Below are 27975 nucleotides of genomic sequence, written 5' to 3'. Positions count from 1 at the left end.
CGCGTCTGTGGTATTGGTATGCCACATTGGTATTCCAATATGCATACCACTGAATAAATGAATAAAATAACCCAAGAATATTAATGGCCTAACTTTTAGTAAGCTTTTGAGTTTTCATTTTGTCGTCAACTGCTTTGAGTGTCCTTTTTGGAAAAATACTTTTAATAAATATGAAATCTTTCCAGAGGTTCTGTGAAATGGAAGAAATTCAGGACCAGTGAAAGACAACTGATACACACTTCCAGACTTGGCAATGGGAAATGTATGAGCCCATGTAATGCAGAAGAAACAGAAATTGTGTACACACCACACATTTCAAAGCACACTATTTCCCCCAAAGAATCAAAGAATTCCCAGCTCCCTTAACAAATTGCAGTACCCAGGATTCTTTGGGCAAAGTCACGTGCTTTAAATGTATGGTGTGTATCCAGCCATAGATATTAAGTGGGCCAAAGATTCACCCCAGGTTCCACCCTGCAAGAGAATATGTGGCTGACTAACCAACCTGGCACTTCCAGGCTTTGAAGGAAGTTAGTTGTCCATTCCTAGTCAGCAGCAGCTCCACAAGAGCCAGAGCAACTTCACATCTGTGCAAAATCTCTTTTGTCAGAGCCTGGATCAATGCTTCCTTCAGTGAAGGCTTTGTCTTTATGGAAAGCAGCACTCTCTCAGTCTTCTCCTGCTGGTCCAGAATGACTCTTTTCTTCTTCATCACCCACACAGGTATCATCAGGTTCTTTCTTCTTAATTTCCTGCTCTGTTGGTTTCTCTGTTGTGCCACATGCTTCTGCTTCATTGCTGGCTAGTGTGTCATAGCCCTTCCACTCTTCTACATGTAGCTTTACCAGAACATCTGTCTGTTCCATGTTCTGTTCTAGACACAGCTCAGAAGCACTGTTCAGCAGATCCTCATCGTCTTTTGTCCCATGCATCATAGCAGCAATCTCCAAACTGTTGCTGTCCCTGAGATCTGGAATGTCATTGGATAAGATGTCGTGGACTATCACTGGCTCCACACCTCGTGTGTTCCACTTGGTTCCAGAAAAGTCAAGCATCCTTTTCACTGAACTGCAAAGGAACCAAATTGATCATCAGGTGGAGATCTGAATGGATAAGGACAGACTACTTTGCTGGGGTGAGCTAGCTTCACTTTCTATGGAATCATAATACAGTATTTAAAGCTTGCTGTGGCCATGGCCTCCCTTATCTCTCTGCTTGTATGTGCCAAGACATCCTTGTCCATGACCTTCACTCAGTGGTGGCTGGTCCATTAAGGTGAATGCCTTCAACTTGTTCTCACCTACCTACTTCTTTATTTACAACTAGCCCAAGGGCAGTAGCCCCCTGGCTGTCAGCTTCCTGCTTCTCAGTCTCAGAGTTTCCCTTGTGAAACTCAGCGGAGAGGAGGCTTGGGACAAAGCTAGAGTTAGTAGGCCCTGTCTGTCTTTGACTTTCAGGCTCCACCTACCATTGGCCTCCATTCCTACTGCCACACCAGTTCCAATGAGCACCAGCTGCTACAGCCTTCACTGCTCCAGCTCCACCACACTCAATGCCGTCAATCTCCTTCCCATTTTTCCCTCCCTGTCCTTTATCCCAACAACAAACTCCTAGAACACCTACAGGATGCCACCTCTCTCCTTCCCCCTCTTAGATTCCTCTTCAGCGTCTGTTATATTTGCAAGATGACAAATGAGCCACAGAGACTGGATTAGAAGCAACAAATTTTCTTTAGCTGTGGGCTGCTGCCAAACTATGTGCAAAAGTGAAGCTAGTCAGATCTAATTGGCTACCTTTCCCTGCTGGTGTCTTCTAGAACTGATTCCCACCATGTAACCATTTCTAAATTACTTTAGTTCCTGCTCGCATTACACCTATCTTTTCCATGAAGCCATTGGGCACAATGTTGCCACCTCGCTCCTGTGCCTTACTGCCACACTCACACCATACACTGAAAGCACTTTAAGCAGCCATGCCTTCCCCCAAAATAATTATAGCTGTAGTTTGTTAAGGACACTGAAAGTTGTTAGGAGATATCTATTCACCTCACAGCGCTACAAATCCCAGGGTGATTTAACAAGAATTGCAGTTATGTGAGGGAATGGGGGCCTCCAACCAACTCACAACATCCTCAACAAAATACAGCTCCCATAATTCTTTTGACTGCTTAAAGTGTTTTCCTATCACTTTAGGTGTATGGTGCAGATGGGGCCTATGCTTGCAACCCTGCCTAAGCACCTGGAAATAGAGTAGGGTTTCCAACCCCACAAAGGGGGTTCTGTGGTCTACCAGCGTCTACAGTGCACATGTGTTGCTGTCTAGGGGGGCATGTCTAGCCTGCACGTTCTAGGGAACCCCATTACGCATTTAGTAAGTACAAAGTACAAAGCACCTGAATGTTGGTTGCAAGGATAAAGTAGCCATAAAAGGAGAATTCCTGGATGTCAAGATCCAAGTATGGGGCAAATACTCTTTGGTGAGAGAACTCAAGATCAGAGTTAAAATCTCAAAAGATGCAGCAAAATAAAATGTGTAAATATTGGCTTTAAAATACACCCTTCTAAGTTCCTTCCAAAGTCCTCTTCCTCTAGCATAGAAAAAAAGACCACACATTTGGTAACTCTCAGATTCATGTGCTTTCCCATATAACATTCAGAAAAAGTTGCACAGGCAATAAAACTTGGCTTAGTTACAGTGATGAAAGTTCCTAAATGATTGGTATATGAACTCAAAAATGGTTGATAAGAGCCATGAAGTCTGAGCTGGAGCGACCAGTTCAAACCTCTTCATTGGCTGAGCTACTCAGGTAGATTGGAGGGAAACAAAGTCTTGATTACGGTACTTAGTCCATCCCAAGGTGAGCTAAGGCTGGCAGGACAGCTCACTCTATGGTCTTAACTCCTTCATGTATTAATTAGATTTAAGCATGTTGGTTATATGACACTGGTTATCTCACACTGAATAGGGTAAGACACTGCTAAAAGCAAATTATTAAGTTGAATCATGACCCTAGAGGCACCACTGACATAGCTAAGTAAATATTCATAGGAGCACCTCAAATTGATGCTGTCTTAAACCCTGTAGGCAAGCCCTGGAACAGAAAGCAGATCTGGTACCTTCTTCTTGCCCTAAAACAGCAAAGGCAGCAGATGATAGTCTCCTGGAAGCAGTTCAAGCACTTAGATGTCCTCATTTGTTTTGAGTTATTGATGCTATGTCCAGTATCCCTTGGGAATAACAAATGAGCTCTAGGGACTCAAGAAACTTGTAACCAGATTGACCCACTAAGGTCTAAATTAGATCTCAGTTCTTTTGGTATCAGACATCTGCCCACTCCTACCCTGCTCCTTTTGCCTTGGGTGCAGATTCTTGAATAGTCAACACACCGAAGTTTTATGACTCCATGGTAGGATCATGTCATCTCACTAGCTGTATACTGCCATTGTGACAGCTCTCAGCCAATGCTTTGTTGCTATCTTCCCAAATAATTTGCATGTTAGGACCACATTGGTGGAAGTGTGCCAGCAAGGAGTAGAAGGAAAGGGACTGAGCAAGGATCCAGCGTAGTGTACCAGTACTTAGAGTTTTGGACTAGGACCTGGGAGACCAGACTTCAAATCCCTGCTCAACCAGAGTTCATTTCTGACACCTGACCCACCCATTTTTTTTTGGGGGGGGGGAGCCTTCTGACTGCCGAATGTTTTGGCTTATTTTTTGGATTCCTAACCCACAGACCATGTTTTTGCTCATTCTTGATTTCTCATGGGAGGTATTTTTGTTTATATATTGGCTCTTGAACTGTGGGTCACATTTTCACTATTTTTTGGCTCCTCATATACAAGTCACTTTGTGCTTTTTTAAAAAAAAAATAAAAAAGAAGTCCTGACCCACATATCATGTTTTGGCTAATTTTTTCACTCCTACCTCACAGGTCACGTTCTTGTCCATTTTTTAGTGACCTGACCCACTGGTCAGGAGCCAATTGTGATGCATGGGCCAGGAAGCCAGAAAATGGCCAAAATTGCAACCCCAAAATGGCCAAAAACGTGACCTGTAAGTCAGTGTAGCACAGACCTGTGTGATGGTTTGAGTGCTGAACTATGTATGACTTGGGAGATGAGGATTTGAACCCCTACTTAGCCATGAAGGTTACTGGGGTGAACATGGGCCAATCACTGCCTCTCAGCCTAACCTACATCACAGGGATGTTATGAGGAGAACATGGAGGACTATATGCATCACTTTGAGCTCCTTGAAGAAGGTGGTATATAGAAGAAATAAGTAAATATATTACACAATTACGCTCTCCAGAAAGGACTGCCTGAGGCAACCTGTTGTGTGTACACTGTGTGGCGCACCCAGCTTTGCTCCCTGTGATGTGTGAAATTGCAAACATTGCTGTTTTGAGAGGTGACATCCAAAAGTCTTTGTGCCACACATGAAGTGATAAATGTGGAGCTGAATGCATAAACAAAATAAAATCTATAATTTTATCTCTGCCCTAAGATCTCTGCAGCTTCTACCTGTATTATAGTGTTTAGTTATGTTTTATACCCAAACACATTTAACCCTCATGTTTGAAAATCTCCCCGATCTCTTAAGCGTCACAATTGTACAGTACTTTCTGCAAGTCCAGATTTTCCTTGCTAGGTATCCATTTGTCCATATGGGGGCGACAAGTGAGTAGAAAATGTACTTTCAAATGGTATTTGAAAATAAAATTGCAAGCGTATTGTAGTGAAACAATAAAATCCTTCCTTTCTTCCTTGGATGACATTTATTGAAATTCTTCCTTATGGATGTGGTGCCATTGATGTAACCAGCTGGGTCTGCTGTACATTCATACTGACTTCCAATATGGTATCAACAATCTTATTCGTTCTGGACTGTCAATTCCTTCTGATTTTATCCTTAACCTTCTTATTTCACCTTGAAGAGAACAATCTATGCAGATTCCAGTATACTTAGCAGATGAAATGTGCTTGATGCCTTTCCCCCCAAAACACAAATATGTTACATTTATTTTACTTTTATTAAGTGGGATACTTATTTCTACTTTTGTGGGAACCTGATACAAGCTCCAGTATTATACAGCAAGCACAACTATTTGTTTAGGGCTAGTAACAAACTATTAGACATTGTATATCAAGAATATCAGATGGAATGGGGCAGGTGGTTGTGAAGGAGAGGAAATTACCACTTGGGAACTACCGCCTCAGAGCAGCTCACCTCGATATACCATTTTTCCTCCGAGGAGCTCAAGGTGGCATACATAGCTCTTCCTCCTCATTTTATCCTCACAACAGTCCTGTGAGGTAGGCTGTGACAGCAAGTTTCTTGACTGAGTAGGAATCTGAATCTTGGTTTCCCATGGCCTAGTCCAGCACTTGAACTGCTATGCCATACATAGAATCATAGAATCATAGAGTTGGAAGAGACCACAAGGGCCATCGAGTCCAACCCCCTGCCAAGCAGGAAACACCATCAGAGCACTCCTGACATATGGTTGTCAAGCCTCTGCTTAAAGACCTCCAAAGAAGGAGACTCCACCACACTCCTTGGCAGCAAATTCCACTGTCGAACAGCTCTTACTGTCAGGAAGTTCTTCCTAATGTTTAGGTGGAATCTACTTTCTTGTAGTTTGGAACCATTGCTCCGTGTCCGCTTCTCTGGAGCAGCAGAAAACAACCTTTCTCCCTCCTCTATGTGACATCCTTTTATATATTTGAACATGGCTATCATATCACCCCTTAACCTCCTCTTCTCCAGGCTAAACATGCCCAGTGCCAGGTGAAGACCTTTTTATCCACAAACGGCTTTTAAACAACTTTTAAAAATAAATAGTAATAAGCTGGACTTACCCATTTTATGAGACAAGTTTTATTCTGTATGCTGCTCTTACTGTTTTATATTTTATTTTTGATAGTATATATATTATTTTAATTTTTTGTGAGCAACCTGAGGATAATCCATTATTGGGTATTTTTAAATAAAGGGTTGTAAAATGAGATTTTATGACACAGGGTGGTTGAAGCCAGGAGATAAACACAATTTTAACAGGAGAAAAATCCAAGATCAGTGAGACTGGCTTGTGGAATCTGTGGGACCCTGAGAGTAACGGTTTCCCAAAACTCCCCCATGGACCACTTAATTACATTTCTGCCTGCTGTAGCATTTGTTGTAATAATATTTTTATACCCTGCCCATCTGATTGGGTTGCCACAGCCACTCCGTGTGCTGTGTTGATTCTTGATTGTATTTTTATTGCTACTTTTGTTTCTTATATTGTATTTTGTTGTACTACAATTTGCATAGAGTACAATGTGTAATACAATAAAATACAATATAAGAAATAAAAGAAGCAATAAAAATACAATTAATACAAATATTTAATGCAGACTTTTCATGGTCCACCTACATGAAGTTTGTGGACCACATGTGGTCCATGGCCCACAATTTGGGAACTCTTGGTGTGGAGCACTTGGCTGAGTTCAGAACAGGGAGAAAAGCAAGGATTTTCCTCAATTCCTTCCTCTGCTAGCTGACAGGTTTGCCTTAGGAGTCCAGGTACCAAATAATTAAAAATAATGAAAGGTTGAATATGGTACTCTTTGCATTCTTGCATTTTTGTTTTATTGCCAAGATTTTTATACTGGCCTTTCCAGCACCAGTTTGCAGTAAGTTAAAAAGAATACAATACAACAGCCACTATAACAGTGTTAATTATTTAATTTAAAAACAGTAGAATACAATAAGCAATGTTATTTATTTATTTACTTAATCAAAAGCAATAAAAGACAACAGACAAATAATGTTAATTCTTTAATTAAAAGTAATGAGACACCAAGCAATATAATCAGCAACAGTTGATTACAAATACTAATGATTAATGCTACAGTTGTTATTAATAACTGCTACTGTTCATAACAACCGATTAGCTGTTTTCATTCGCTTGAGTCTGTACTGAAAAACAGAATAGCGAAGGAGAACCAAACCCTTTGGCTACACTTCAGGCCCCGCCTCACGACTCCCTAGTCCCACCCTCTCCTGCGTCACCAATGAGTGCCTTTCTCCTCCCGTCACGCATTTGCCCATTGGTAGCTCCCGCGCCCGCCAACCAATCTGCGTCCAGAAATTGGCTGTCCGGACCGTCAATCCTGAACTCTCCGACCTCTTTTTCCCGCCCGCCTTCCTTCGAGGTGGACAGGTCCGCTGTCCAATCCGGATCCAGGCACTGGGCGTCGCCGGGCAACAGGCCGAGGCGGCTTCACGTTTCCCTCTTCGCCTCACAAGGGGGCGTCGAGGCGTTACTATGGTAGTCACAAAAGGATGGCGGGGAGGGGCTTGTCCTCTGATTGGCCCGCGGGCGGACCAATGAGAGTGCCCAACCTCCGCCGGAAATCCGCGGCCAAAAGGATGAGTACCTAGCCCCGATGGGTGCAAGCTGGGAGGAGGAACAGCGGCTGGGGCAGGCGAGCCGATCGCGGTGAGCTGGCAGAAGGCAGGGGGTGCGCGTGGCGGGGAGTTATTGCATTACCTGGAGTCGCGGCCCGCCCGCCGTGAAGTCGGTGGAAGGATGGGCGCGAGGGCGAGGAGTGCGCATGTGCGCTGCCCGGTGCGGCCTTTGCGACGGTGGCTGAGGAGGACCAGATTTCTCTCCCCCCGCCCGTCCTCCTTCCCCTCCCTCAGGAACGCGTTTGTTCGAGCTGACAGCCCGGCCTGCGCTCGAGGGCGGTGGCGGGCGCGGGAGGTTTCCGCCTTCGAAGCTGAAGGTCTGCCGAGTGGGGAGGGGGCGGCGAACGGGGGTGGGGATGGAGGGGAAAGAAGGTGGGTGCCCAAGAGGTTCTGGGGCTCCCGAGGCAGGTATGACGGGTCTCACCTGGCAGGGCTGTTGCCTTGGAGGAGGGAAATGGTTCCGTGGTGCCTCCCGGTTCACCTGGCCTGGCGCCTGCACTTTGAGCCAGCAACACCTTCACAAGCCGAAGTCCAGCAGGTAGAGCCTTCCCCCTCCATCCCCCCATATTGCCAGCGAGGGGATTGGAAATTAGGTGTGGCGGCGGACGGGGGACGGACGTTCACCTGCTGAACTTCTGCTAGCTGGAAGGCACATATGCAAAGGCGCCCGTGTTATCCCTTCCTTTCCTCTGCTTTTTGAGCTAGCGGCTTAACAAGCAGAAGTTCAAAGTCTCTCCCCCCCCATCCTTTCCTGGCAAAGGAGTAACTAAAAAATAAAACTTCACCTGCTGAACTTCTCCTTGACATGTTGGTGGCTCGCAGGAGCAAAGCCACTTTTCTTAAAAAGTGGGTGATGCTCTTTTTCATCTCTCTCTCTCTCTCCCTGTGAGGGGGGCAGGGGAAGCTTCATTTGTTGAGGACTTGGTTGCCATACTGCTGGTACAAAGGTGCAGGGCCATTCAGGGTAGCAGCCTTGGCTGGTCATTTTGACAAGTGGCTCAGCAGGTGAAGCTTCCTTGGCTTGATTAAAATTAACACAATAGAAGAAAGGTAAGCAGGTGAGTAAGTGTTTGCTTGTCAAGATCCTGGCTCACAGTGACAAGCCTGCCTTTTAAAAGTGGTATGCTAGAGTACAAGGTGAATTTTTTTGTTATATCTCAATGAGAGAAAATTAACTTAAATGCAATACTTTGTAATTTTACCTCTTGTTACTGTTTCTCTTATTAATAGTAGTATTTGAACTTCAGTTGGTGAAACCTTCTACATCTCTTCTCCCCCCTCCCCCCCAAAAGAAAGCTTATAGACATGAGAGGTTGGCACAAAACAAAAGGTGACATATTCAGAGCAAGGGAAAGAAGGTGAAAAGAGGCTAGTCGTTTGAAGCCAAATGTACCTGAATGGTGCCTCTTTTGTGGAATTGGAAAAGATGTTGGTGAAGGGCACTTGATGGACCAGTGGATTTCCTTGCGAGCCAAAAGAGCAGGTATCCATCATCTGGGTGATGGAGGTGGAGGGGTGGGGTAAGAGGTGCAAGAGGAGTTTTGGTCCAAAAGGTGTTGCATTTCTGGAAAGTTAAATGGGATGAGTGACTCATGAGTAGAAGGGGTCTGAGCAAAGTATAGTAGTGTCTCCCTCTGGGGATGTGAAACTCTGCTTCTGGCAGCCAGTGAGGCTTAGGTGGAGAAGGAATTGGAGGTAAAGGGGTTGTGTGTAAACAACATTGCTGGGGAATGGTTATTTCTGGAGGGTGAGGAGAGTCACCTCTTAAGGGAGAAATGGAGAGTTTATTTCTGGTTTAGGGGTTAGTAGGGAAAAGGGCTATGTTGAATGCTGGGTTGTAATATGACGGTACAGGAATGCTCTCCAAATGATGAAGAGACAACATGTTGAAAGGGTAGCTAGGAAGTTAGCTGGGTTAGGGACTTAGGTTGTTGGATTTATGTGGCCTATGTTGGAGAACCTCACTTCTGGTGAGTGAAGATAGATTTGAGCTTCAAATTCTGTGCTGCTTTGTATCTGCCACCCATTCTGTGACTTTTACACAAGGAGCTATTGTTCCTAAGAGTACTGTGCTAATTCTCTGTGAATGCCTCTTGGGAGGTTGTGTTGTTTCCTTGCTGATCAAGGGTGCACCTGTGTGGGCTTCACTTAAGCACCTGGCTGGCTGCTGTGCTGGATGAGGTAGACCTCTGGTTTGTTCCAGCTAATGTTCTTAACCACCCAATCAGTAAGTAAATTAAGTCAGTTGAGTATATTGGTGAGACAGTCTGGGTTGAAATAAAGAGATCCCTACCACTAAGCCTGCTCTCAAATATGTATGTGGTTTTTTAATTGCAAGCTCTCTCACCCCACCGTTTTTTTGCTTATTTTGAACTCTTCTCATTTTCTCCCCTCAGCTCTCTGGGGTTTATCTGCCTGTGAAATGGTTGAACTAAATGTTAAGGCAGCACCATTTCATCTGACCTATTTCGGCTCCTCTCTTCATCAGTAGGGAGTTCATCTGCCTTAGTGCATACCCTTGCATATTGCAACCAAATCGATTAGGTGGGCAAATATAGGTGTCCAGAATCTGACATATAAGAAGGGTTGCTATAGGAGATTATTAAGAGGCACTGGGGTGGGGAGGTGTGACAGCATTTCAATGGACCTGGCAGACGAGTTTAACCTGTTGCTATTTCTCAACTAGCCTATTTTTATGTTGCATGCTCATAAGGTGAGCTCATGCCTCTTTGAAGATGGCTTGCAAAGAGTATATATAAACTCAGAGGAAAGGAAAGGAGAGCCATAGTGTGGGTCATGAATAAAACTTGCTAAAATGTACAAAGAAGTGGATCATGAATACAGGTCAAAGAGGGGAAAACACTGGAGAATCTGCTATTAATTTTTTTGGGATCTATTATGTCCCTCTGAAATGAAGACTGTACAACAGCAAATACTGACTGCATTGTTCAGAATCTAAGGTGTTTCATGGTTGGGTGTGCTTGTTAGTCCCCCTTCCTTCTCCTGTGAAACATACAGTGCTCTTAGCTAGAGTTTGTCCTTCAGCTGTCTGTTTAAAGTGGGTGGCGCTGTGGGTAAAACCTCAGTGCCTAGGACTTGCCGATCGCATGGTCGGCGGTTTGAATCCCCGCGGCGGGGTGCGCTCCCGTCGTTCGGTCCCAGCGCCTGCCAACCTAGCAGTTCGAAAGCACCCCTAAGTGCAAGTAGATAAATAGGGACTGCTTACCAACGGGAAGGTAAACGGCGTTCCGTGTGCTGTGCTGGTTCGCCAGATGCAGCTTGTCACGCTGGCCACGTGACCCGGAAGTGTCTGCGGACAGCGCTGGCTCCCAGCCTATAGAGTGAGATGAGCGCACAACCCTAGAGTCTGGCAAGACTGGCCCGTACGGGCAGGGGTACCTTTACCTTTACCTTTACAGTTAATTTGCTGTGTGGTCCATGCAGGGAAAGAGTATGTTAGTATATGCGCTTTTGGGTAACCATATTTATTTGTTCAGGAACTGCTTCACACACTCGTTTAGCATTAAAACTTAAGCTAGTGCCATGGGAAGCACACATACGGTGTTCCTTTAGTTGTAGTTCATATATGGCATAGATAGCTATATGAATTATAGCTGTATTGGGTGGGTGCGTATGCGTGCAGATCTATGATAACAGGTTGGACAATTAATAGACCTAAGGAGGAGGATACAGCTGGATATTCATTTGGTATTGTTTTAATCACCCAGTGGCAGAAACAAAACAATTTCTGCCTCTTGAGGGGATAGTAGTGATTTAAACCCTGTATAGAAATTTCAAAACAGATTGTTTTGTGAAATTCTTGGTAAGTACTGGTTGTGAGAATTCCCCCCCCCCCCCATTTTTTTTATTCTAAATCTGCTCCATCCTTGGACCTAACTGGGTTCTTGTAAATTCCCTCAAAATCATTGAGGCTTAAGAACATAAAAGAGTGAGTTAAGGGCTGCAATCTATAAGAGGACACTTGAAATAAAAGTGGAAGTTGTTGAGTGCTGGTGTTCAAGAGCTTGTCAACCTCCTTTGACTATATTACTGAGTTTAACTTGTTGCATATTATAGAACATGAGACAGTAGCTTGAGAGCAGCATATATATCTGGGGCTTGTTGAGATTCCCTTGGAAGTATTGTATACTTTATTCCAGGATTGAGAAAAAGCAGTGGATGCTAAAGTCAGGTTACTGTATAGACTTTTCTGTTTTATAACAGGTCCAGCAGAGGATTGCCAACTCTGAGCTCAAAATCATTTCCCTAAGCTGCGTTCCTTCTTTTGCAGAAATGCGAAGTCAGCTATACTCTTGGCTAACTTGTGTTAACTGGGAATGGTGCTGACTGGGATTGATGGTAGTTAAGAAGAGCCTGCTGGATCAGGTCAACAGCCCATTTAGACCAGCATCCTGTTCTCACAGTGGCCAACCTGATGCCTATGGGCAACCTGCAAGCAGGACCTGAGTGGAACAGCTCTCTGCCCACCTGTGATTCCCAGCAACCGATATTCAGAGGCATACTGTTTCTGACATGAGAAGGTTGAGCAAAGCTATCATGGCTAGTAGCCATTGATAGCCTTATCCTCTATAAATTTGCCAAATCCTCTTTTAAAACCATCCAAGTTGGTGGCTGTCGTTGCCTCCTGTGGGAATGAGTTCCACAGTTAGTACTTCACACCATGCATAGTTTATTTTATCTGGCCTGAACATTCAGTTTCACTTGATGGCTATGAGTTCTAACGCTTTGAGAAAGGGAGAAGTGGTTAAGGTCATCTTGTAAACCACAGAGCCTTTGTGGTTGAATAAAGCCACATAAAACAGGATGTAGTGATGGAAAACTATTGAAACACTCTATTGTCCCTTTGGGGAGGGAGATATTATTTAGCCAATTAGCTTACTAGGTTTAGCATCAAAATTGGGTGCACTAATGAGGCTACAAAATGTAAAAGCACATGGAGATCTGGTCTCTCAGCCATTTCGGAAGCATCCAGGGTATGGGAGTGGTCATCATTTCTACTCTGCTTAAGATCCTGTAGTGTTGAATGCTCTTGCATGACAAGGTGTGTGAGAAATTTGTTTATATGATCTCACCTCCATTTTCCCTGCCCTTCTTAAATGCAGATTGGATGGCTTTAACATGCTTTTTGTGGGGCCGCTTTTCAAGTTTGGAAACTTCAGCTAGTACCAAATATGACTGCCTAGTTTTTGGTGGGTGACAGGTGGCCAGAACGTGTGACACTGATTTTTGTATTTGTTGCACTGGTTGCCAGTGTATTTCTGGGCCCAGTCCAAAGTCCTGGTTATGACCTTTAAAGCCCTCCATCAGCTCAGGCTGGGTTACTTGAAGGACTGCCTACACCCCTTAATTGCTGCTCATATGTTGAGATATACATTCAGTGTCTGCTAGTGAAGGCAAACAGTCTGGCAGAAACTCTGAACTGGACCTTTTCAATGGTGGTCCTAAACTTATGGAGTTCAATTCCTGAAGAGGCTAGAGACCGCATCCTGTGTAACTTTCCAAGCTTTAAACATGGTATCGGAGAATACCTGCTTATTGGAATGTGGATAATTTTATTGTGGTCCTTTTACTCACAATGATTCTGTTGTTAATGTTTGGTTGTGCATTTTGAGTAGCTTTTTATGGTTTGGATGTATATTTTAAACCTGATGCAAGCTGCTTTTCCTTTAAAAAGTAGGCTATAAAACAAAAGATTTTGTTGAGAAGTGATCAAATTGGTTCTTCTGCATTTGCATACAAAAACCTTCTGTAATGTATCTGGTAGAGGCATACTGTATTCAGTTTAGAGATCAGCTTTAGGATTGACATGTATATATGCCTCATCAGTTATGAATAACTTAGCATTTACATTTTTAACAATTCACCTTGGTGTTGATATATAGATTAGGATTAGCACTGTGCTCTTGCTGCTGCTTCCCCTGGGAAATGGGGAAACTGGGTTCCACACCTATTAGCTGATCAAATCAAAATTATATTGGAGTTTTCATTAGAGATGTATGAACTGTTGTGGTAAGTATATAGTTTTTTCCATAGTAAAGGCTTCATGGGATACAAACGCATTTGTATATCAGCTGGGATATTCTAAAGTGATAGCATATATTTTAAAAAGGGGGTATCTGAAATTGCCATTGTTGTTTTGTGACTGTCTTGAAAGCATGACATTAATGGTTGATCAACACAAAACTTTAGTTCAGCATGGGGTGTGTATCAACAGCAATAAGTACAGTGGGCCAACTTGCTCAAACAACATAAAGAATACTCAGTTCCAGCAAGCTTGGCTCATGCATGTGAGGCCTCATCCGCTCTGTGCTCTGTGACCCAGGAAATGTTAACTCCAAGTGCTGATGTAATAGGTTTATCTTCTAAGTATACTTCTTAATTAAAGATACAGAAGATTACTAGAAGAGTAGCATGCAGCAATGGCAGGACATGCTATATTCAGATGCTGAAATCTCATTTTCCTAATGCTAACTATTCAGGAAGTTAGAAGAGTGGTAACATCTACACCATTCTCACTTTCTAATGAGTTCAATGAATTTGTCCTAAAACCCTTCAAGTAACCATGGGTCTGTTAGATGGGACTAGAAAGAGATGTACAATAAGGTGACACTTGTGTCTTTTACTGTTCCTTTGAAGCCTGAGTTGCAGTGAGTCATAGTATGCTGTAGTAGATTACTATGATAATCTCTTAAGGGAGAAGTTTCATGCAATGATACATGAGTTGTTCCCACTGACAATAAAAATGCTACTTGGCCTCTACTGCTTGTTTTCCTGAGGGTGCGACTACATGTTGCAGTTAAAACACGAGGTTCCTGAGTCCACACCATAATGCGATGTGGGGCATTTGTGAGAGGGGGTGGTCTTTAACTCTTCCCCACCTGCTATAGCTGATCTGCCAGTGTTGCTTTTCCAGACTGCTGCACATAATTTGACTCCCTCTCTCCCTCCTTCCATGTTCTTAAACCAGAAATAAGTAGGGGGGGCAGACTGCACCCCCTGTTCCTGTGGCTTCTGATTTTCCCTTGCAAGTGCTCCGCCCCTGCATTTTTGTCATCTTGCCAAACAATTGTGCTGCCTTGTGGAAGCCCAGCTGAGTGCAATAAATTCATACTTATCTGAGAATCGAACTATGTGGGTGACCCTGAGCAAAATTGTATAACTTGAATGCTGAAATTGCACACACAACAACAACAACAACTAAAACAACTAGAAGTTCATTTCTCTGCCAGAGCTTTGCTGATGGTTTGACTCATGATAGCAGCTAAAAAGCCCTTGGTTATACGGGTTTTATTTGGATAGCTTGGGAAGGGCCGTGGCATACTTGGTGGTGTCTGTGAAAACAAAGGTGAGGTTACCTGATTAGGTCCTACTCGTTTTTAACAAAATATTCTCGTGTGCTTCACAAAGAGAGATACCATGCTAGTCCTCTCGCTCAGCTCCAGTAAAATAGCACAGGTAAAACAACCTGTTCAGTGGCCACGAAACCATGCTGCAATCTTGAAAGAGAATTGGGAGGGTATGTAGAGACTATTGACAAGTGGTTTAGGTTGTATAACATGTTTGGGGTGTCTCTTAATATTTGGGTGGAATCACAATATGACCAACAGGGCACTGATTTGGTAACTTCACTTTTTTGTTTCTAGGGCAGAAGCTAATCCCAGAAAGCTGGCTGTCTGGGTGGCATAGCAGATTTACCACCCTCTACTTGGAATACACGTTATGAACCCTTTCTGGAGCATGTCTACAAGTTCTACACGCAAGGTGGGGTGTGGCTGACTGCAAGGCAGGCCATTTTGAGTTGATGAAATGTGTGCTATATGACGCTCTCCCCTCCCCCTTGGGTTTTATTATATTCTGAAAGAGTATCCAAAGGATCTTTAAATAATATATGCTAATCGGAAACCTGATGTGGATTAAAAATTACCATCATGGGATCCACTAGAAAGGAAGCTTAATGTTTCAGTTGAACTATAATCACAGGCCTTCTTAGGGTGACCTTTCTGATTACATTTTCTCCAAAAGTGGGGATTGTTCACAAGAGATTTTGGGTAGTAGCTTAAACAGATCATCTGGTGAGGCAAATATATATGTGGACCATTTTAAAAGCATACTTGGGTGTGTTACTTAACTTGTGGCCAGATCTCAGCTAGTTCCATAGTTGACAGTAGCCAATTTTATATAATTGCCAAATTCAGCTAAGCAATTGGATATATCATAACTGTTTGGACTGGCAGGATATCTTTTAAGTCCTCTGTTCAGTACCCGAACTGGAGTGTTAGTGAATATGAATTGGATACAACTGGAACGATTACACCCCCCCCCATGTTTTACATTTTCTAACAGAGATCTGAAACAGAAGAAAAGGCTCTGGTTGGCGAGCTGAAGAACAGTCCTCCACGCACCACTCAAAAAAAGCAGCTGCCTTCAATCCCCAAAAATGCTGTGCCAATGACCAAGCCTGCTTCACCCGCCCTTTCAGCGCAGTCTACAAATGGGACACATGCCTCCTATGGACCTTTCTACCTAGAATACTCTCTCCTGGCAGAATTGTACGTTTCTGTGTGTGTTTTCGGTTCAGAAATTCACTGCTTTGTGTTTTATAGAAGAGTTCCTTATCAATGCTTATTTTTCATTATAATAGTCTATTGAGGCCAAAAAGCAATGTATAAAATAAACAATGTGTTAGCTGGTTTTGCATGCTGCATTCACTTCGGTGGCAAGTGAAGTGAGGCAGTTTCCTGAGGGTTGATCTTCTGTGCAGGAGCTGAAGAGGGATTCTTTGAGCAGCTGGAATTATGTGACATTTGTTTTCAAATGCTCCTTGAAAGTGTGCAGAGCTGCAATTGGTCAATTGTTAATATGTAGTATCTTTTGAGGCTAGTTATTTATAGACTCAATATACCGCACAGTAAACAAAGTATCTAGGTGGTGAAATAACACATTCATAAAGCATTGTAAATATACTTAGTAACGGTAGTGATACACAATAGCCAAAGGTTGAGCTTATAGGTCAGAAAAAGCCTGTGTAAACAGAAGGAGCACCTGAAGCAAAGTAACCAAATCATCATCATCAAACCTTTTATTGGCATCACATAAAACATCCAGAAACAAATCAATACAGAATTACCACTTCCACAGTGGCACAAAACATTTGCTAAAAGAAAGGAGGCAGAGCAGTCTATCGTCACAAAGTAACCAAATGTGCTGGCTTAATAGAATGCAAATTCCCTTCCATTCTTCAAGGTTTGGGGAACCGTTTGTCCTGTTGTCTTTATTAGAGCAAGATGCTTTAAAAAAGTCATTAGGTCCAATCCAGTCTTTTTCACACTTTTTCCCTTGTGCCCAAGGCATCTGGAGTGGGACTAGGCAAATGAAGAGGTGACACTATGCCACATAGGATTTACCTGGGTGATTCTCATTCAGTTGTATGGGACTAAGTCAACAGGCCACAAAGTAGGGCACAGTTCAAGGAGTGCAAAACTTGCTCCTGGCGCTTGGGGCCTCTCAGTGGAGAATAATACGTTGCTATGTGCAAAGCACTCACATATACGTATTATGTCACCAAAGTCTCCTTTTATCAGGCCCAGCTGCACATCATAACTGGTAGTTCATTAGCAAAATTGTTGAAAAAGAGATGGAGTTAATAGCAATGTATTTCAATACATGAGATGGACAGCACTATATGATTCTCTCTTCCACTGTGTGTGAACTCTTGTTATCCTGCAGTAGCTTTTGCTCTTGTAAAGATGTCTGTTGTAAGCTGGGACATAGCAAAAGGGCAAGTTGGATTAAGGCTGCTTTCTGCCTTGCTGGCTTACAACTGAAAGTGTGGAGCCCTTTCATAAGTTGTATGGCTCCCATGTGGACCTGCTTTGCAAAAATCACCAAGTCTAGTGGCTATAGTTGTGAGCTTGCCTTTAGAAGGGGAGATAAGCCAGCTTAGTAAACAAGAGTGCTTTCCTCATGCGGCTGTAGAAACTGAACCAGGAACAGAAAATGAGTGTTATGAGCTTGCAGAGTTTAAATCATTTTGTGATTCAGGCTTTGCTGGGGGCACAGCTGGTGATGGGGCTCATTACTGTTCTCTGGGCAGGCTTTGTTCAAGTAAACAGGCTTGCATGCTTCAGCTACTGAAAAGCTTGTTGATGAAAGCTTATTTGAGGCACACTTGGCAAAATGCCGCCCATGGCCATCGCTTTGCTGTCATAGGATGGCTGGGTAAAATTCCATTCATTAAAGCTGTGGTGTTGGGAACACAACTCTTGTTTTCGCAGTTGTCTTTCAGCAGAAGTGAAGCCTTGGATCTCTTCCCTTAGGACTGTAATCTGGTCATGTAATGTAATGTATACCAGAAACTGGAGGGGGAAATGATCAAAAGTCATCCTCCAAACATGTGTGGACTTTGTCTGCAGTAGTCAAGGAGAGCACAAAGGGACAAGCTTCTGTTTTCCTTATCTGATTGTTTCTGTTCCTATAGCTTCATTCAATGCGCTGCAGGCAGGACTAGAAAGCAGTTTTATGTATCTACCCTTTACTTGAAGGTCACAGGGTAGAGACATACATAGTCTAAACCAAAATCAAACCAGATTGAAACAAATGCACTTTGTTTACAAATAAAATCTGCAGGGACAGAAATTAAATTGTCCAATATACCCCTCCCCAAATGCATCAGTTACATCAAAAGCCTCATCCACTAGGAAGCTTCTTTGTGTATCTGAGTGATGGAAAGAGAGATTGACTTTAGCCTTATGGAGTATGCTTGCTTTGTTGCATTTATATCCCGCCTTCATTCTATCATAGAACTCCATGTGGCATATATGGGGATTCCCAGTCTCCCTTTCAGATGATGACCAGATTCAGACCTGCTTAGCTTCATCAAGGTTGCTGTATTGCCTGCCTTCAGAAACCATAGCCGTGCCCCCTTCTCACACTTGCATTTATGGTTTGTTCTCATTGCTGGCTTCTGTCTTGATGCCTGCTTCCATTTCCGTGCCTGTCTTTTACTCTGTCCAAGTGAGTCCCTAAAGCCAATAAAATAGCTGGCTGACTGTTTTGGTTTATTACAAGCTTGCAAAGGCCTGTTTGATATTTAAAGTGCATTTCTGTTGCTCTTGCAAGTGAGTTGAGTGTGGCTGGCATTGATTCAGCTTCTCTGATGTCAGAAAGAACCTTCTTGTAAAGCCTTGACTTGTACTGCCTGTTGGTTCAGGGCAATGGGGAAACCTCCAGTCCTGAGATTCACAGGCAACTCCTCTAGATAAATTGGAGTGCCCTTTGGCTGTGCACATGTGGAAGGGGGGAGGCTTTCAAGTCAGTGTCTTCCTGTTGCAGGTAGGCTGACTGGCTTCTGAACGTTTTTGGTAGTGAGGAAGGAACATCCTTAGCTGTTTAAGTAAAAAGATCATGGGGAAATTCACTGTGTACTCTAATTGAGTAGGGGTTTGTGTATGCCACTTTAAACCTAACTAGATGGATTACGTTTCTTTACAGCACGTTGGTTGTGAAGCAGAAGCTGCCAGGTGTCTATGTGCAACCTTCTTACCAATCAGCATTAAGTAAGTATATATCTGGGTTTTTCTTCCTATAGCAAAGCTATTTATTTTTTACATCTCATCATCTTTCTTTTTTTCTTTTGCAGTGTGGTTTGGAGTAATATTCATAAGGCATGGGTTGTACCAGGATGGTGTGTTTAAATTTACAGTCTACATCCCTGACAACTACCCAGATGGTGACTGCCCAGTAAGTATCAATAGGCTGAAACGTTCATCATTTGTGGAATTACTTAGATGGCTGTGGGGCATGTGATGTTTCTCTTCCAGGACAGGACTTTGCTCAGCAAGCTAGACCATGGCAGAACTGGCAATTCTGGCTTACATAATACTTTGTATTTATAGAGCTCTTTTAAAACATTCAGGAGTGCTTCAAATATGTTATTATTGCAGCCTTTAAGGTAGATCAGTATATCTCCATATTGCTGATGACAGCTATTATTATTTAAGGGTTTGTTTGTTTTTTTATTCTGCATTCACCATAAGGTCTTAGGGAAGGTTACAATTTAAAAATCAGTTTAAAATATTTTAAGGATAATGGGGTGGCTGATAAAATACATATGCAGTGTGAGTCTTTTAAAAGAGGCCCTGTGGAACATGTGTACTCTGTATCCATGAGGCCTCTTTTAAAGGACTCACCCTGTAATAGTTTGCCTAAGGCCACCTAGTGCATTTGTGGCAGGAGAGATTTGAACCGTTCTCTTAGCTATTCATATGACGCCAACTCTAAAGCTTCCATTTATTGTCAGCAGAGGGCAATTTCTTACTTCTCTGGTGGTAGCAAGTCTCTGTTCCTAGCAAGTGAGATTGTTTCAGATTCAGCTATTAGATTTAGTTATCTGTAGAAACATCTGCCTGCCATAGCTTTGTTCTCTTAGTTAAATGATCTGGCCACAACTGCTGTGCACAGTTATGTTTTTATTGCTTTCGGAGATCTGCTTTTAAAATCAGACTTCTTGGATCAAACAGCGGAACGTTCTTGTTTACCAACTTCAGTTACCTCTGTTGGCTCTGGCAGATCTCAAAAGGCAAGAGAGTCAGCCAAGCTTGGACATTTTTATGGCAATGGGCAGAGCAGCTTTTGGCAGAACACAGTGGGCACTAAGCTTCTAACGGTAGAGGCTACTTTAAGCTTTAAAGAGAAATTAACAGTGCTTAAATTTAAAAGGCATTTAAATATTTAACATGGTATCTACTAGGAGTGTGCATGGTCAACAAAGTTTGTCTCTTAACTGTGTCACTGCATTAATGCATTAAAAAAAATATTGCGGTCTGTTTCTGAGTTGCTCTGTGCTCTTCCGCCACTTTGTTCTGTAATTAAGTGTTCTGAAAGTTGTTGATGATGATGATGAAGATGGATTAAGTGTTCTGGGTTTCCCTGAATAAAAAGAAGCCTGATTCTCAGTTACTTGCTCCCCGCACCCCTCCACTAAGCCAATCCACATCCCTATGATCCACCAGCAGGACATTTTAGCCTATTGCAAATGCTTTTAGATTAGGTAAGTGACACCAAATGGTATCCACAATAAATTAAAATATAAAGTTTTTTGACCAACTACCATGCAGTTGCATGCCTCCCCAATTCCTAATTGTATTGCCCCTTTCTATGGATATAATTGTAAGCTGCATTGAGAACAAATTGTAGCTGAAAAGTGATGTACAAACTAGAATTAGTTCTGGTTTCCCAGGAAATGCAATGCAATAGTCATTTATTTTCAGGATACAAATCCTCTTGTGATACCTTAACACAAAACATTAAACTAGTTTAGTAAAGCATTACAGGCTCATTCACAGATGATTGATCGCTTTGTCAGGGGACTGGGGAGGGGGAGAGAAGGTGCAGCTGAGGCAGGCTCTTTAGCTACCAAGAATTCAGTGTGCTCATGGAGAATTGTGCCTTTTGAGGGCTTGCATTCTCTGAAGGTACACCTCTGCTCCCTGCTCACTCATGTCGTTTAATTCATTAATACAGTGCCAGCCCAGAGCTGTCTTTTCTCTAGCTACCTACCACATTTGCTGAAGCCATCAAAAGCAGTTGTGGAACCACTGCAGAATTTAAGTTACATGTAGAAATATCTCCTGCATTGTGCTTGGCTACAGCTCCACTCAGCATTTCCCCTGCTATGTATATGTAGCTTTTTTCCCTTTTTAATAATAATAAATAATTTTATTATTCATACCCTGCCCATTTGGCTGGATTTCCCCAGCCACTCTGGGTGGCTCACATATATAAGAACATACGAAAATATCAAACATTAAAAACTTCCCGATACAGGGCTGCCTTCAGATGTCTTCTAAGTCAGATATGGTGGTACCTTGGGTTACAAACACTCGGACTACAAACACTTCGGGTTACAGACTCCGCTAACCCAGAAGTAGTACCTCGGGTTAAGAACTTTACCTCAGGATGAGAACAGAAATCATGTGGCGGCAGTGAGAAGCCCCATTAGCTAAAGTGGTACCTCAGGTTAAGAACGGTTTCGGGTTAAGAACATACCTCCGGAACGAATTAAGCTCGTAACCCAAGGTACCACTATAGTTGTTTATTTCCCTGACATCTGCAGGGAGGGTGTTCCACAGGGAGGGTGCCACCACCGAGAAGGCCCTCTGCCTGGTTCCCTGTAACCTTGCTTCTTGCAGTGAGGGAACCAACAGAAGACCCTTGGAGGAACCCCTCAGTGAACGATTGGGGTATACTCCTTCAGGTATACTTTTTAAGCTGCCTTGGGAAGGCTTTACCTTGAAAGGTGGCATATAAGAATAGGCACCCTTTCATGCTGCATGTTATCAAAATGTTATAGAATATTGTTCTAGGTTTGTAACTAGTTAGTTGGCTGAGCTACATAACAATCTCTCCACTAACCAAAGAGGGAGGCATTTTTAATGCAGAAGGTTAGTTCTGCATGCAAAGGGGTTAATAGACCACCGGCTAATCTGTAAGGTTGGTTATCAGCTTGGTTTTAAAGTCTCCTTTGTCTTTCAGCGCTTGGTTTTTGATCTGCCCATCTTCCACCCGCTAGTAGATCCCATCTCAGGTGAACTGGATGTGAAAAGAGCATTTGCCAAGTGGAGGTTAGTGTGATGCTCTAGAATGCAAATATTGAACAGAAGTTATGTCTGGGTGCTTCACTAAAGGTGCTGCTGTGGCTTTCTTGTGCTTCTTCTAAAGGCGAAACCATAATCACATATGGCAAATACTGATGTATGCTCGAAGGGTCTTCTACAAGATTGACACAACCATTCCTTTGAATCCTGAGGCTGCTGTGCTGTGAGTTACTATCAGGGTTGAACTTTCTAGAACTTCTCCAGGTTTTCTCACAAGTACATGCATATTACCAAATGTCATGGATTTTCCTATATGCATCGGTTCAGGAATTGTTTTTTAGCTGCAAGTTCCTAGAATTGGCTTCTGACATTTAGGCACACATATGTGAGGCCTGGATAGGAAGATAGTTTTAGTGTAGTGTGAGTACATGGCAATTTATTGTTCCTCTGCACTTGTGATGTAATGTGTCCTGCCCTGTAACTAACATCATGCATTTGGGCAAAGAGCTTTGTGCTTTCCTGATAGTTGATAGCTGGGAGGTTGTAGGTATGTGGCCTTTCTCTATTTTGCATTGGCTGTGGCAGCTTTCCTCAACCTAGTGCCTGCAGATAGCTTGGACTACAGATAAGAGCTGGAGAAAATAAATGTTATAGTTCAAAACATTTGGAGGGCACCAGGTTGGAGAAGGCTTGCTGCAGAATAGGAGGCTCACAGTTTAGCCTAATTATGCCAGTTGGGTGGAAATGGCATTTTATTTGGGCCTTTCTCTTGTCTTAGCCTTGGCATTGTGGTTAGTCCAACTCTTGATATTAAAGCTTTCTGTAAAAATAAGGCACTGTTGTCCTCTGTGGATAAAGGGAGATTACAAATCTCTGTTCTTCATGCATTGATAGACCGTTCTGATTTCATCTAATGTGTCTCCTTCTTTTTTGTCTTGGTCTCTCTCTTAGATATGACAAGGATATTCAACTTTTCAAGAGTAAGGTGGTTGACAGTGTGAAATTATGCAGCAGTCACTTATTTGATCCACCAAAAATAGAGGATCCCTATGCAATTAGGTAGGAAATTGTACTACAGTTGTACAATTCTCAGAACAGCATTCTCAGAACAGCATAAAGTCTTAAGATCAATACACCTCTGCAACTAAAGTTTTTAAGGTACTTTACTTGTGCATCACAAAAATGAAAGTTAATATGCTCCTGTTAACTTCTGCAACACGTAAGCAACAAATACTTGCTCCTGCCATGCCTCACTGGGAGAGGCTGTTGCAACTCTGCTGTGGCCCCGGCAGGATGTCCCCATCCTCCCTTGGCTTTGGCATGGCAGGAAAAGGCACTTCCACCTCCTCTTGCTGCGCCAATTCCCAATCACAGGCATTATGAGGGGGTAGGGCTTGGGAGCAGAGCCAAGATGGAACTTTTTCCTTCCTACCTACTCCCTGGACATATAAAGCTGACTGTGCCGGAGCCCAGGTAGTAGTCGGCACTGGATTCCCCTCCCTCCCTTTCAGGGAGTAAGATTTGCCTGAATTTTAGGAGGCATACCCTTTCTGGACTTTGCTATGGATTACATTGGTCAATGCATTTGGGGCCAGGGATGAATGTTCATTGCAGAGCAATTGGGACTGTCTACGAGTTTTGCCTACCTCATAGCAATTGTCACATAGTCTTGGTGGAAGAGGCATTTGATTGGATCCTTTGTCCAAGTAGGCAGGGGGTAGGGAGTCCCCCTGCTCTGCCGTCACGGGTATCCTCCTAAAGGAGCACGGCGAGTCGTTTTATGTCCAGATATTCCACTCAGGATTGGATGGGCCATAGTCCATTGGTGATATTGGCAGGTTGCCTGGATACGATGCACGTTGCAGGGTTACCCTTAACCTTAGTCAACACCGTTTTACCATCAACCAGCAGACAGACTGGTTGATCTTGGGAGACGTACCTAATGCCTACATCAAACCGCCCAACGTCTGTAATCAATAAAATTAAGACCTTATTTTATTCCAACATGTTGCCCTCTTCTGTTGTATGGCTGCATGTGCTTTCACCTTGCCACTGGCTCCAATGCTGCTGGGCCTGCAATGCATTCCAGACTCTCTTGTTGTGCTTGCTTGCAAATTGTGTTCTCTCTTTCCCTTCACCTTTCAGCTGGGATGACTTCACGGTCACAGCAGCCCAACCTTCAAACACTGTTTTAAGTTAATCCTCTTAGCATAAATAGAATACATTTTGTAGCTGAAGTAAATTTACCGAGATTATCTGTACAGCAGCATTCCTCAACCTGGTACCCTCCTAGATGGTGTTAGACCAATACTACTACTATCATCCCCAGCCAGCATAGTCAGTGGTCAGGAAGTATGGGAGTTGTAGTCCAAAATGTCTAGAGGGCAGCAGGCTGGGAAAGCTACTGTAGAGTGAATAATTACTTCGCCAATTTTGTTGTTCAAAGTGTGTAAGTAAGCACAAATACTTGTGGTGTCCGATAGATATACTTGGAAAAGTGGCCATTTGCATTTGTACTACTTTCAGACTTATTGCATGTCTCTTAAAACAAATTTCTGTCACACTATGGAGACATTTTATTTCAATTTTGGAGACCAGTTACAGGCTTATGTTCTTCTGTGTTAACAGTTTTTCACCCTGGAATCCAGCTATACATGATGAAGCTAGAGAGAAGATGTTGACCCAGAAGGTACGTAAGAGGGATTGAGCTTGCTCCAAGTAGTTGGATTTGAAAACAAAGACACTGATTTGCTATGAAGCACAACCGATAAAAGTTCTATGCAAATGAAATGTTTCTATAAAACCTCATCTCAGGCGTACGTTGGCAGTATTGTAGTCCTAAAGAGTTAGTTGTGTCTTGTAAATCCGGTTGTGCTGGCCCTACAAAGTACATCCTGCACTTGGGAGGGAAGTGGTAATTGTGTTTAGCTGGCAGGCTGGGGGGGGGGTGGCAACATTTTAGACATGTTTTGAGTTTTCCTCCAGGAGGAGCTTAATCCTCCCACATGCCTCCTTTGCCCAGAGGACTTTCTTCAGGGTGGCTTGGCTCACTGTTGGTGGTTGGCATTGTTGGGTGACTGCCAAGACCCATGTTCCTCAAAGAGGCCCCCTGCCAGCTCCTAGTCTTCTTGTCCTATTGGTTCTCTTTGCTGTTGCTGGCTTTTTCACATGCTCCTTCTGTGTGAGCAAGCGGTTAGGGGAAGAGTGCAGTAAGCTCCACAAGCCTTTACTATTTCATCTCTCTTGGATATGGTGGTGATTTAGAGAGGCAAGTGGCAACAGAAGTGGTGAGGAAGGAGTCTCGAGGAGCCTCTTGCTCAAGGGCCCCGTAACTCCTGGGATCGGTACTTAGCTGGCTAATCTCATAGGGTAAGGTAGAAGTGACTGAAGGAGGAAGAAATCAACAAGCTTTTTAAAAACAAACATCCTCCTTAAAGTAGGAAGTTGGCATGTCAAAGTTTATTGCGATAAAGGCAGGGCTTTTTTTCAGTCAGAACCCACCAAAGCTCAGTTCCAGCCCCCCTCAGGTGGGCACAATTTCAAGAGAACAAGGGAGGTTTTCATGGTGACTTCCGGCACCTCTTTTTCTAGAAAAATAACCCTGGTTAAGGGTACTATGCTGAGTTTTTTAAAAAACACATTTTCTGCTACCTTCTGCACCTAGAAGCCTTTCTGCTGGTTAGAATTCAGAAGTTTATCTGGACTAAAGTTTCTCTCCATACTGCCACCACCCCATCTTCTTAAATAGGCTCATCCACCAGTCAAGTTATTAACATTCATGTTTATCATTGCTAGGGTTACATGTATGTCTTTAGAGTTCTGGAATTCTCTCTGGGGCTGGGAAGGTCTTATTTCCCAAAGCCTTCAGCAGAGCTGCTTCCACCCTCAAAGGCTGGACCCTACTCACTTACCCATTCAGACTGGTGGATGCACATATTATAATCAGACCATGTTCAGGTAAGAGCCCAGACTGCCCTCTTCCTGGCAGTGTTTGAGGTGCATGTGGATTTTTTTGATATGTGAAATCTGTAGGGAGTTTGTCACACTTCTACATTTTTACTTACTTTATTTAAAAGCATTTTTCTTGCTCTGAAGCTGATTGAGGCTCCTCCCAAAGGAGGGTCAATGATAGGCCTGGACAATGTCCAACCCTATTCAATGAAAATAACATACCATCAAAACAGCGGAGGGGGGGGGGAGAAATAACTATTGAAGCAGTTTGCCGCTGCTTCCTCTGTGGCTCACATGTACTTGAGAGAAGGTGGGGCTCAGTCTCCGCTGTTCCTGTGGCAGCAAAGGAAGTTTGCAGAATGCTGCTACTTTTAAGTCAAAGCCTTAACATTTTTCATCACATGCTCTTGCAAACATCTCCCTCCAAGATGTGTGGTTTGCCTAGGAGGGAAAGGGTCTCTGTTTTTAGAGACTTACCTACCTGTTGCTTTTGTAGGAAGACACGTCCTGAACTCACCTAAGCCAGCCAGCTTGGGCATATTCCCATGACCTGTACATACTGGCAAAGCCAACATGCTGGGAATGGGGATTCTTGCCGAAGTATGCCTCCCTCCCTCCCTGCCCCCTTTGAACCAACCCACCCTCAAGATATTTTTTAGAAGCAGCAACATGGTGCATGAGGAAACAGAATTGCGCATGTACAGTTGTGTGTGTGGGGTTTCTTTTCAAGTATGGCTGATGTGAAGCAGCCCTTGCAAAACAATGGCATTCATGTTGAATTGAGAGTACTGAGTTCATCTTAATGGCACTCTTTCATCTTCCTAGAAGAAGGCAGAGGATCAACAGTGCAAAAGCATGCAGGTGTCTGGCCTGTCATGGGTGAAGCCTGGCTCGGTTCAGCCTTTCAGCAAAGAGGAAAAGACTCTACCTACTTAGTTCCTGTGAATGACGAAGCACTCAACACTTTCTGCAGGAAGAGGGAATGTAATGGAGAGCCAAACAGCGGCTTTCCTTCTTGACTTGGATTAGTAAAGAGTTAAATGGTAGCAATGACTCAAGTAAATCTGCTCAATGGGATTGCTCAGACTCTTCGTATTTTACATATGTTTTAACTGCAGGTTGGAAGTCGCTCTTAACAAGGCTGGACTCCAGTTAGTGAAGTCCACCCTGGTGGGTAACGAAAGCCTCAGGGGCCTAATATGAGGCTCTTGATTGGGTTACTTTTAAAAGCTTTTAAAATTTTCCTTCCAGGGGTAGGTTTTTTTAAAATGTAAAGAGCAGGTGGGAAAAATACTTTCCAGAGGTAATCTGTGTTTATGTAAACTAATATAGCAGAGTAAAATACTATATTTAAAACTTTTAAATGCATTGGTTTCTATTGTAAATACATTAGGATATGGAATTTGTAAATAGTTGGTTCTGATTCCTTCTAGCCCTTTTAGGGGCAGTGAGGCTGAGATTGGCATGTATGATGTGTATCTAATTTTCCTTCCTCCCCCAAATAGATATTGTCACTACAGGCTGCTTATAACATAACTTGTTCAACAATCTTTAGACCTACAACCCAATTGCCTGTAAGCATCATATAGTAGAAAAGTTAAATGGATGCAACTAGCAAATCTCAAAGGATTTTCAAGAAAATATATGTATAACCCTTTTCTTCATGCGGTTTGCAGGCATCTTATACCAGTGGCCTTAAGATGTGTCAAAGTAATGTTAGAGGCAGCCTTAATTTGCACATTAGTCAGGACTGTAGAGCATTGAGCTTTTTACCACTAGAAGAAAAATCTGTGCTCTTCATTGTGCACATTTGTTGATTTAATAAAATCTGTAAGGAGAGCTAGGTTGGAGACTGACATGACTAATGTGTTAATAGTGGCATCTTAAAATAAAAGACCAATCATGGTAAAATGTGTCTTGTCACTCTTGTTCCTTGGAAACATTTCAGTTCATC

General features: G+C 43.1%; 2 protein-coding genes across 8 annotated transcripts; one reads left to right on the top strand and one right to left on the bottom strand.

The window, feature by feature from the left end:
• Window positions 1-40: 40 nt before the first annotated feature.
• On the bottom strand, window positions 41-7579 carry LOC307223115 (uncharacterized protein). The gene is made up of 2 exons (XM_079988974.1): window positions 7538-7579; window positions 41-1068 (listed from the first exon to the last, which is right to left on the bottom strand). Exon 2 carries the CDS (start codon window positions 1053-1055, stop codon window positions 669-671), a length of 387 nt encoding a protein of 128 aa, XP_079845100.1. The 5' UTR covers window positions 1056-1068; window positions 7538-7579; the 3' UTR covers window positions 41-668.
• On the top strand, window positions 7316-27932 carry AKTIP (AKT interacting protein). Of its 7 annotated transcripts, XM_079988912.1 has the most exons (12): window positions 7316-7486; window positions 8689-8938; window positions 15120-15237; window positions 15820-16025; window positions 18967-19031; window positions 19115-19215; window positions 22009-22097; window positions 22195-22293; window positions 23022-23129; window positions 24699-24759; window positions 25866-26027; window positions 26850-27932. In XM_079988912.1, exons 3-11 carry the CDS (start codon window positions 15196-15198, stop codon window positions 26010-26012), a joined length of 918 nt encoding a protein of 305 aa, XP_079845038.1. In that variant the 5' UTR covers window positions 7316-7486; window positions 8689-8938; window positions 15120-15195; the 3' UTR covers window positions 26013-26027; window positions 26850-27932. The 7 variants fall into 7 exon arrangements, with proteins under 7 accessions (XP_079845038.1, XP_079845035.1, XP_079845036.1 ...); XM_079988909.1 differs by lacking the exon at window positions 8689-8938 and having other exon boundaries at window positions 7318-7486; XM_079988910.1 differs by lacking the exon at window positions 8689-8938 and having other exon boundaries at window positions 7318-7486; window positions 26847-27932.
• The last annotated feature ends 43 nt before the right edge of the window (window positions 27933-27975 follow it).

This window comes from Podarcis cretensis (assembly GCF_951804945.1).
Source record: "Podarcis cretensis genome assembly, chromosome: 8".
Classification (NCBI taxonomy): domain Eukaryota; kingdom Metazoa; phylum Chordata; class Lepidosauria; order Squamata; family Lacertidae; genus Podarcis; species Podarcis cretensis.
Note: the sequence above shows the minus strand (reverse complement) of the source record. Positions and strands in the feature narration are given on the sequence as shown.

Coding starts and splice junctions, on each gene's coding strand:
- LOC307223115 (XM_079988974.1), bottom strand. CDS start 1,055: ATGCTTGACTTTTCTGGAACCAAGTGGAACACACGAGGTGTGGAGCCA.
- AKTIP (XM_079988912.1), top strand. CDS start 15,196: ATGAACCCTTTCTGGAGCATGTCTACAAGTTCTACACGCAAG. Junction 22,294..23,021: donor AATCCTGAGGCTGCTGTGCT/GTGAGTTACTAT, acceptor TCTCTCTCTTAG/ATATGACAAGGATATTCAAC. Junction 23,130..24,698: donor GAGGATCCCTATGCAATTAG/GTAGGAAATTGT, acceptor CTGTGTTAACAG/TTTTTCACCCTGGAATCCAG.